Below are 10,757 nucleotides of genomic sequence, written 5' to 3'. Positions count from 1 at the left end.
TGGTGTTTAACCTGTCTCTCTCTCTGGTTGGTGTTTAACCTGTCTCTCTCTCTCTGGTTGGTGTTTAACCTGTCTCTCTTGGTTGGTGTTTAACCTGTCTCTCTCTCTGGTTGGTGTTTAACCTGTCTCTCTCTCTGGTTGGTGTTTAACCTGTCTCTCTCTCTCTGGTTGGTGTTTAACCTGTCTCTCTCGGTTGGTGTTTAATCTGTCTCTCTCTCTGGTTGGTGTTTAACCTGTCTCTCTCTCTTGGTTGGTGTTTAACCTGTCTCTCTCTCTCTGGTTGGTGTTTAACCTGTCTCTCTGGTTGGTGTTTAATCTGTCTCTCTCTCTCTGGTTGGTGTTTAACCTGTCTCTCTCTCTGGTTGGTGTTTAACCTGTCTCTCTCTCTCTGGTTGGTGTTTAACCTGTCTCTCTCTCTGGTTGGTGTTTAACCTGTCTCTCTCTCTGGTTGGTGTTTAACCTGTCTCTCTCTCTGGTTGGTGTTTAACCTGTCTCTCTCTCTGGTTGGTGTTTAATCTGTCTCTCTCTCTGGTTGGTGTTTAATCTGCCTCTCTCTCTGGTTGGTGTTTAACCTGTCTCTCTCTCTCGGTTGGTGTTTAACCTGTCTCTCTCTCTCTGGTTGGTGTTTAACCTGTCTCTCTCTCCTGGTTGGTGTTTAACCTGTCTCTCTGGTTGGTGTTTAATCTGTCTCTCTCTCTTGGTTGGTGTTTAACCTGTCTCTCTCTCTTGGTTGGTGTTTAACCTGTCTCTCTCTCTGGTTGGTGTTTAATCTGTCTCTCTCTCTGGTTGGTGTTTAACCTGTCTCTCTCTCTGGTTGGTGTTTAATCTGTCTCTCTCTCTGGTTGGTGTTTAACCTGTCTCTCTCTCTCTGGTTGGTGTTTAATCTGTCTCTCTCTCTGGTTGGTGTTTAACCTGTCTCTCTCTCTGGTTGGTGTTTAACCTGTCTCTCTCTCTCTGGTTGGTGTTTAACCTGTCTCTCTCTCTCTGGTTGGTGTTTAACCTGTCTCTCTGGTTGGTGTTTAATCTGTCTCTCTCTCTCTGGTTGGTGTTTAACCTGTCTCTCTCTCTCTGGTTGGTGTTTAACCTGTCTCTCTCTCTCTGGTTGGTGTTTAACCTGTCTCTCTGGTTGGTGTTTAATCTGTCTCTCTCTCTCTGGTTGGTGTTTAACCTGTCTCTCTCTGGTTGGTGTTTAATCTGTCTCTCTCTCTGGTTGGTGTTTAACCTGTCTCTCTCTCTGGTTGGTGTTTAACCTGTCTCTCTCTCTGGTTGGTGTTTAACCTGTCTCTCTCTCTGGTTGGTGTTTAACCTGTCTCTCTCTCTCTGGTTGGTGTTTAACCTGTCTCTCTGGTTGGTGTTTAACCTGTCTCTCTCTCTGGTTGGTGTTTAATCTGTCTCTCTCTCTGGTTGGTGTTTAACCTGTCTCTCTCTCTGGTTGGTGTTTAATCTGTCTCTCTCTCTCGGTTGGTGTTTAACCTGTCTCTCTCTCTGGTTGGTGTTTAATCTGTCTCTCTCTGGTTGGTGTTTAACCTGTCTCTCTCTCTCTGGTTGGTGTTTAATCTGTCTCTCTCTCTCTGGTTGGTGTTTAACCTGTCTCTCTCTCTCTGGTTGGTGTTTAACCTGTCTCTCTCTGGTTGGTGTTTAACCTGTCTCTCTCTCTCTGGTTGGTGTTTAATCTGTTCTCTCTCTCTCTGGTTGGTGTTTAACCTGTCTCTCTCTCTCTGGTTGGTGTCTAATCTGTCTCTCTCTCTGGTTGGTGTTTAACCTGTCTCTCTCTCTCTGGTTGGTGTTTAATCTGTCTCTCTCTCTCTCTGGTTGGTGTTTAACCTGTCTCTCTCTCTGGTTGGTGTCTAATCTGTCTCTCTCTCTGGTTGGTGTTTAACCTGTCTCTCTCTCTCTGGTTGGTGTTTAACCTGTCTCTCTCTCTCTGGTTGGTGTTTAACCTGTCTCTCTCTCTGGTTGGTGTTTAACCTGTCTCTCTCTCTGGTTGGTGTTTAACCTGTCTCTCTCTCTGGTTGGTGTTTAACCTGTCTCTCTCTCTGGTTGGTGTTTAACCTGTCTCTCTCTCTGGTTGGTGTTTAACCTGTCTCTCTCTCGGTTGGTGTTTAATCTGTCCTCTCTCTCTGGTTGGTGTTTAACCTGTCTCTCTCTCTCTGGTTGGTGTTTAATCTGTCTCTCTCTCTGGTTGGTGTTTAACCTGTCTCTCTCTCTGGTTGGTGTTTAACCTGTCTCTCTCTCTGGTTGGTGTTTAACCTGTCTCTCTCTCTCTGGTTGGTGTTTAACCTGTCTCTCTCTCTCTCTGGTTGGTGTTTAACCTGTCTCTCTCTCTGGTTGGTGTTTAACCTGTCTCTCTCTCTGGTTGGTGTTTAACCTGTCTCTCTCTCTGGTTGGTGTTTAATCTGTCTCTCTCTCTGGTTGGTGTTTAACCTGTCTCTCTCTGGTTGGTGTTTAACCTGTCTCTCTCTCTGGTTGGTGTTTAACCTGTCTCTCTCTCTGGTTGGTGTTTAACCTGTCTCTCTCTCTCTCTGGTTGGTGTTTAATCTGTCTCTCTCTCTCTGGTGTGTTTAATCTGTCTCTCTCTCTGGTTGATGTTTAACCTGTCTCTCTCTCTGGTTGGTGTTTAACCTGTCTCTCTCTCTCTGGTTGGTGTTTAATCTGTCTCTCTCTCTCTGGTTGGTGTTTAACCTGTCTCTCTCTCTGGTTGGTGTTTAACCTGTCTCTCTCTCTCTGGTTGGTGTTTAACCTGTCTCTCTCTCTCTGGTTGGTGTTTAACCTGTCTCTCTCTCTCTGGTTGGTGTTTAACCTGTCTCTCTCTCTGGTTGGTGTTTAATCTGTCTCTCTCTCTGGTTGGTGTTTAACCTGTCTCTCTCTCTGGTTGGTGTTTAACCTGTCTCTCTCTCTCTGGTTGGTGTTTAACCTGTCTCTCTCTCTCTGGTTGGTGTTTAACCTGTCTCTCTCTCTCTGGTTGGTGTTTAATCTGTCTCTCTCTCTGGTTGGTGTTTAACCTGTCTCTCTCTCTCTGGTTGGTGTTTAACCTGTCTCTCTCTCTGGTTGGTGTTTAACCTGTCTCTCTGGTTGATGTTTAATCTGTCTCTCTCTCTCTGGTTGGTGTTTAACCTGTCTCTCTCTCTGGTTGGTGTTTAACCTGTCTCTCTCTCTGGTTGGTGTTTAACCTGTCTCTCTCTCTGGTTGGTGTTTAACCTGTCTCTCTCTCTGGTTGGTGTTTAACCTGTCTCTCTCTCTCTGGTTGGTGTTTAACCTGTCTCTCTCTCTCTGGTTGGTGTTTAACCTGTCTCTCTCTCTGGTTGGTGTTTAATCTGTCTCTCTCTCTCTGGTTGGTGTTTAACCTGTCTCTCTCTCTTCTGGTTGGTGTTTAATCTGTCTCTCTCTCTCTGGTTGGTGTTTAACCTGTCTCTCTCTCTCTGGTTGGTGTTTAACCTGTCTCTCTGGTTGGTGTTTAACCTGTCTCTCTGGTTGGTGTTTAACCTGTCTCTCTGGTTGGTGTTTAATCTGTCTCTCTCTCTGGTTGGTGTTTAACCTGTCTCTCTCTCTCTGGTTGGTGTTTAACCTGTCTCTCTCTCTCTGGTTGGTGTTTAACCTGTCTCTCTCTCTCTGGTTGGTGTTTAACCTGTCTCTCTCTCTGGTTGGTGTTTAACCTGTCTCTCTCTCTCTGGTTGGTGTTTAACCTGTCTCTCTCTCTCGGTTGGTGTTTAACCTGTCTCTCTCTCTCTGGTTGGTGTTTAACCTGTCTCTCTCTCTGGTTGGTGTTTAACCTGTCTCTCTCTCTCTGGTTGGTGTTTAACCTGTCTCTCTCTCTCTGGTTGGTGTTTAACCTGTCTCTCTCTCTCTGGTTGGTGTTTAACCTGTCTCTCTCTCTCTGGTTGGTGTTTAACCTGTCTCTCTCTCTGGTTGGTGTTTAATCTGTCTCTCTCTCTGGTTGGTGTTTAACCTGTCTCTCTCTCTCTGGTTGGTGTTTAATCTGTCTCTCTCTCTCTGGTTGGTGTTTAACCTGTCTCTCTCTCTCTGGTTGGTGTTTAACCTGTCTCTCTCTCTCTGGTTGGTGTTTAACCTGTCTCTCTCTCTCTGGTTGGTGTTTAACCTGTCTCTCTCTCTCTGGTTGGTGTTTAACCTGTCTCTCTCTCTGGTTGGTGTTTAACCTGTCTCTCTCTCTCTGGTTGGTGTTTAACCTGTCTCTCTCTCTCTGGTTGGTGTTTAACCTGTCTCTCTCTCTCTGGTTGGTGTTTAACCTGTCTCTCTCTCTCTGGTTGGTGTTTAACCTGCTCTCTCTCTCTGGTTGGTGTTTAACCTGTCTCTCTCTCTCTGGTTGGTGTTTAACCTGTCTCTCTCTCTGGTTGGTGTTTAACCTGTCTCTCTCCTGGTTGGTGTTTAATCTGTCTCTCTCTCTCTGGTTGGTGTTTAACCTGTCTCTCTCTCTCTGGTTGGTGTTTAATCTGTCTCTCTCTCTCTGGTTGGTGTTTAACCTGTCTCTCTCTCTCTGGTTGGTGTTTAACCTGTCTCTCTCTCTGGTTGGTGTTTAACCTGTCTCTCTCTCTGGTTGGTGTTTAACCTGTCTCTCTCTCTCTGGTTGGTGTTTAACCTGTCTCTCTCTCTGGTTGGTGTTTAACCTGTCTCTCTCTCTCTGGTTGGTGTTTAATCTGTCTCTCTCTCTGGTTGGTGTTTAACCTGTCTCTCTCTCTCTGGTTGGTGTTTAACCTGTCTCTCTCTCTCTGGTTGGTGTTTAATCTGTCTCTCTCTCTGGTTGGTGTTTAATCTGTCTCTCTCTCTGGTTGGTGTTTAACCTGTCTCTCTCTCTGGTTGGTGTTTAACCTGCTTCTCTCTGGTTGGTGTTTAACCTGTCTCTCTCTCTGGTTGGTGTTTAACCTGTCTCTCTCTCTGGTTGGTGTTTAATCTGTCTCTCTCTCTGGTTGGTGTTTAACCTGTCTCTCTCTCTCTGGTTGGTGTTTAACCTGTCTCTCTCTCTGGTTGGTGTTTAATCTGTCTCTCTCTCTGGTTGGTGTTTAATCTGTCTCTCTCTCTGGTTGATGTTTAACCTGTCTCTCTCTCTGGTTGGTGTTTAACCTGTCTCTCTCTCTCTGGTTGGTGTTTAACCTGTCTCTCTCTCTGGTTGGTGTTTAATCTGTCTCTCTCTCTGGTTGGTGTTTAACCTGTCTCTCTCTCTCTGGTTGGTGTTTAATCTGTCTCTCTCTCTCTGGTTGGTGTTTAATCTGTCTCTCTCTCTGGTTGGTGTTTAACCTGTCTCTCTCTCTCTGGTTGGTGTTTAATCTGTCTCTCTCTCTCTGGTTGGTGTTTAACCTGTCTCTCTCTCTGGTTGGTGTTTAACCTGTCTCTCTCTCTCTGGTTGGTGTTTAACCTGTCTCTCTCTCTCTAGCAGCCGATGGGGAGGAGTTTGTGAGTGTCCTGACTGAGCTGCTGTTTGAGCTTCACGTCGCTGCGACCCCAGATAAACTCAACAAGGTAACAGATAAACTCAACAAGGTAACAGATAAACTCAACAAGGTAACAGACAAACTCAACAAGGTAACAGACAAACTCAACAAGGTAACAGACAAACTCAACAAGGTAACAGACAAACTCAACAAGGTAACAGACAAACTCAACAAGGTAACAGACAAACTCAACAAGGTAACAGATAAACTCAACAAGGTAACAGATAAACTCAACAAGGTAACAGATAAACTCAACAAGGTAACAGATAAACTCAACAAGGTAACAAGACAAACTCAACAAGGTAACAGATAAACTCAACAAGGTAACAGATAAACTCAACAAGGTAACAGATAAACTCAACAAGGTAACAGACAAACTCAACAAGGTAACAGACAAACTCAACAAGGTAACAGACAAACTCAACAAGGTAACAGACAAACTCAACAAGGTAACAGATAAACTCAACAAGGTAACAGATAAACTCAACAAGGTAACAGATAAACTCAACAAGGTAACAGATAAACTCAACAAGGTAACAGATAAACTCAACAAGGTAACAGATAAACTCAACAAGGTAACAGATAAACTCAACAAGGTAACAGACAAACTCAACAAGGTAACAGACAAACTCAACAAGGTAACAGACAAACTCAACAAGGTAACAGACAAACTCAACAAGGTAACAGACAAACTCAACAAGGTAACAAGGTAACAGATAAACTCAACAAGGTAACAGATAAACTCAACAAGGTAACAAGACAAACTCAACAAGGTAACAGATAAACTCAACAAGGTAACAGACAAACTCAACAAGGTAACAAGACAAACTCAACAAGGTAACAGACAAACTCAACAAGGTAACAGACAAACTCAACAAGGTAACAGACAAACTCAACAAGGTAACAGACAAACTCAACAAGGTAACAGACAAACTCAACAAGGTAACAGATAAACTCAACAAGGTAACAGATAAACTCAACAAGGTAACAAGACAAACTCAACAAGGTAACAAGACACAGTTTTAATTTAATCTACTGAATAAGAGTTTAATTATTTTAGGTTTTATAAGTTTTAGTTATGTCATGTCAATTCATCCCCAGGCCAGGATGAGAGCGCACGATTGGGTGAGAGAGGTGGAGACACCTGTCGTCACAGATACCATCGTGGGGGCGACGGACGAGGAGCAAAGAGGACAACCTGAAATAAGAGAGGGAGAAGAAGAGAAGCTGGAGGAGAAGAAAGAGGGGGAGAAGCTGGATGAGAAGAAAGAGGGGGAGGAGATAAAGGAGAATGAGGAAGAGAAGAAGGAGGGGGAGGAGATGGGGGAGGAGATGAATGAGGAAGAGAGACGATCCAGGTCTGTAGAGGTGAGATCTGATGTTGGAGAGAGAACTGTCTGTCTGCGTCTCTCATGTTCTCTTTCCCTCGGGTGTGTGTATGTTTATATATTTGTGTGTGTGTGTGTGTGTGTGTGTGTGTGTGTGTGTGTGTGTGTGTGTGTGTGTGTGTGTGTGTGTGTGTGTGTGTGTGTGTGTGTGTGTGTCTGTCCAGGCAGTGTACCTGTGTTCAGTGGGCTCCCTGGCGGAGGTGACAGCCCGCAGTATCGAGCAGCTCCACAAGGTGGCAGAGTTGATCCTCCACGGACAGGACCAGGAGAAACCTGCTAGTGACCAGGCTCACATTCTCACCAGGTCTGTAGGGGGGGGCAGGACCAGGAGAAACCTGCTAGAGACCAGGATGTAGGGAGGGGGACAGGACCAGGAGAAACCTGCTAGAGGCCAGGATGTAGGGGGGGGTCAGGACCAGGAGAAACCTGCTAGAGACCAGGATGTAGGGGGGGACAGGACCAGGAGAAACCTGCTAGAGACCAGGATGTAGGGAGGGGGGGGGCAGGACCAGGAGAAACCTGCTAGAGACCAGGATGTAGGGGGGGGACAGGACCAGGAGAAACCTGCTAGAGACCAGGATGTAGGGGGGGGACAGGACCAGGAGAAACCTGCTAGAGACCAGGATGTAGGGGGGGGACAGGACCAGGAGAAACCTGCTAGAGACCAGGATGTAGGGGGGGGCAGGACCAGGAGAAACCTGCTAGAGACCAGGATGTAGGGGGGGGGACAGGACCAGGAGAAACCTGCTAGAGACCAGGATGTAGGGGGAGGGGGGCAGGACCAGGAGAAACCTGCTAGAGACCAGGATGTAGGGGGGGGGGGGGCAGGACCAGGAGAAACCTGCTAGAGACCAGGATGTAGGGGGGAGGGGTGAGCATCGTTAATGTCTGTAACTGTTGCAGGTTGACATGTGCCATGTGTCGGGAGGTGGGCTGCCTTGCCAGGAAGTTCTCTGATACTCTGCTCAAAGTTGGGGTGAGATGTACTCTCTCCGTGTGTGTGTGTGTGTGTGTGTGTGTGTGTGTGTGTGTGTGTGTGTGTGTGTGTGTTTTATCTCCAACCCAGTTAATGAATGGCATTAAGGTCAGGTTAGCAGCTGATCTTCACCCCCATTGTTCCTCTAACTCCCTCTCTCCCTTGCTGCCCTTTTCCAGGGTCAGAGAAAAGCAGAGGAGTTGAACCCTTTGGTAGACAGTGTGCTGCTCGAGGTGAGACATATAACTGTTGTTCTGAAGGGTTCTAACAGTGTTCTGTTGTTCTGTAGGGTTCTTACAGTGTTCTGTAGGGTTCTAACAGGGTTATGTTGTTCTGTAGGGTTTTAACAGTGTTCTGTAGGGTTCTAACAGTGTTCTGTTGTTCCGTAGGGTTTTAACAGTGTTCTGTAGGGTTCTAACAGTGTTCCGTTGTTCCGTAGGGTTTTAACAGTGTTCTGTAGGGTTCTAACAGTGTTCTGTTGATCTGTAGGGTTCTAACAGTGTTCTGTTGTTCCGTAGAGTTTTAACAGTGTTCTGTAGGATTCTAACAGTGTTCTGTAGAGTTCTAACAGTGTTCCGTTGTTCCGTAGGGTTCTAACAGTGTTCCGTTGTTCCGTAGGGTTCCAACAGCACCACATACATCCAGAACGCCTTCCAGCTCCTCCTCCCCGTTCTCCAGATGTCACACATCCAGACCCAGCGCTCTAGAACCCGCACGGAACCACAGCCCTAACCCTGTCGTAACCACAGTAACACACCTCATACTGCAGAGGTGCAGTTAGCATACTAGCTAGTCCTAATGATGTAACTATGTACAGTAAGATAATGTGATATATATATATATATATGAACAGTGACACTGAGGTAAACTACTAGGTGCCATAGTAACACTGACTAGTATATCTTTAAACTATTCTATAATGCAGTAACATAGTATAGATTCATGTAGGGAACAACTTCTCAGATTGAAGCGCTTGTACTCATGTCTATTACGCCTCTCCAAATTGATTATTTTATTATATATATATATATATATATATATATTACTGTCCAGAGGTAAATCAAAACATGATTCATATCAACTGGCTAATTTAACCGGTTTATCAGATTATGTCTTTATCGTTTTTTAAAAAGCGAAACCCCCCCAAAAAATGGTTATGTTGTTATTGTCACGTAAACCAGATAGGCTAACCGCTAGGCTACATGCAGCAGGTATTGGTTACTGGCCCCAACGCGCTAACCGCTAGGCTACATGCAGCAGGTATTGGTTACTGGGCCCAACGCGCTAACCGCTAGGCTACATGCAGCAGGTATTGGTTACTGGGCCCAACGCGCTAACCGCTAGGCTACATGCAGCAGGTATTGGTTACTGGCCCCAACGCGCTAACCGCTAGGCTACATGCAGCAGGTATTGGTTACTGGGCCCAACGCGCTAACCGCTAGGCTACATGCAGCAGGTATTGGTTACTGGCCCCAAACCGCTAACCGCTAGGCTACATGCAGCAGGTATTGGTTACTGGCCCCAACGCGCTAACCGCTAGGCTACATGCAGCAGGTATTGGTTACTGGGTCCAACGCGCTAACCGCTAGGCTACATGCAGCAGGTATTGGTTACTGGGCCCAACGCGCTAACCGCTAGGCTACATGCAGCAGGTATTGGTTACTGGGTCCAACGCGCTAACCGCTAGGCTACATGCAGCAGGTATTGGTTACTGGGCCCAACGCGCTAACCGCTAGGCTACATGCAGCAGGTATTGGTTACTGGGCCCAACGCGCTAACCGCTAGGCTACATGCAGCAGGTATTGGTTACTGGGCCCAACGCCGCTAACCGCTAGGCTACATGCAGCAGGTATTGGTTACTGGGCCCAACGCGCTAACCGCTAGGCTACATGCAGCAGGTATTGGTTACTGGGTCCAACGCCGCTAACCGCTAGGCTACATGCAGCAGGTATTGGTTACTGGGCCCAACGCTAACCGCTAGGCTACATGCAGCGGGTATTGGTTACTGGGCCCAACGCGCTAACCGCTAGGCTACATGCAGCGGGTATTGGTTACTGGGCCCAACGCGCTAACCGCTAGGCTACATGCAGCAGGTATTGGTTACTGGGCCCAACGCGCTAACCGCTAGGCTACATGCAGCAGGTATTGGTTACTGGGCCCAACGCCGCTAACCGCTAGGCTACATGCAGCAGGTATTGGTTACTGGCCCCAACGCCGCTAACCGCTAGGCTACATGCAGCAGGTATTGGTTACTGGGTCCAACGCACTAACCACTAGGCTACATGCAGCAGGTATTGGTTACTGGGCCCAACGCGCTAACCGCTAGGCTACATGCAGCAGGTATTGGTTACTGGGCCCAACGCGCTAACCGCTAGGCTACATGCAGCAGGTATTGGTTACTGGGCCCAACGCGCTAACCGCTAGGCTACATGCAGCAGGTATTGGTTACTGGGCCCAACGCGCTAACCGCTAGGCTACATGCAGCAGGTATTGGTTACTGGGCCCAACGCGCTAACCGCTAGGCTACATGCAGCAGGTATTGGTTACTGGGCCCAACGCCGCTAACCGCTAGGCTACATGCAGCAGGTATTGGTTACTGGGTCCAACGCGCTAACCGCTAGGCTACATGCAGCGGGTATTGGTTACTGGGCCCAACGCCGCTAACCGCTAGGCTACATGCAGCGGGTATTGGTTACTGGGCCCAACGCGCTAACCGCTAGGCTACATGCAGCGGGTATTGGTTACTGGGCCCAACGCGCTAACCGCTAGGCTACATGCAGCAGGTATTGGTTACTGGGCCCAACGCGCTAACCGCTAGGCTACATGCAGCGGGTATTGGTTACTGGGCCCAACGCGCTAACCGCTAGGCTACATGCAGCGGTATTGGTTACTGGGCCCAACGCGCTAACCGCTAGGCTACATGCAGCAGGTATTGGTTACTGGGCCCAA

General features: G+C 47.4%; 1 protein-coding gene across 1 annotated transcript; it reads left to right on the top strand.

Moving 5' to 3' along the window:
- Nucleotides 1-5,386: 5,386 nt before the first annotated feature.
- On the top strand, nucleotides 5,387-9,432 carry LOC123724020 (protein NOXP20; the record flags this gene model as incomplete). Its single annotated transcript, XM_045711726.1, is given in 6 exon segments — nucleotides 5,387-5,472; nucleotides 6,546-6,812; nucleotides 6,997-7,136; nucleotides 7,736-7,808; nucleotides 7,988-8,041; nucleotides 8,427-9,432. Coding segments are annotated over 6 exon segments (734 nt in total), but the record flags the coding sequence as incomplete, so codon positions are not given.
- Nucleotides 9,433-10,757: the final 1,325 nt, after the last annotated feature.

The sequence above is a fragment of the Salmo salar genome, unplaced genomic scaffold (assembly GCF_905237065.1).
Source record: "Salmo salar unplaced genomic scaffold, Ssal_v3.1, whole genome shotgun sequence".
Classification (NCBI taxonomy): Eukaryota; Metazoa; Chordata; class Actinopteri; order Salmoniformes; family Salmonidae; genus Salmo; species Salmo salar.
Note: the sequence above shows the minus strand (reverse complement) of the source record. Positions and strands in the feature narration are given on the sequence as shown.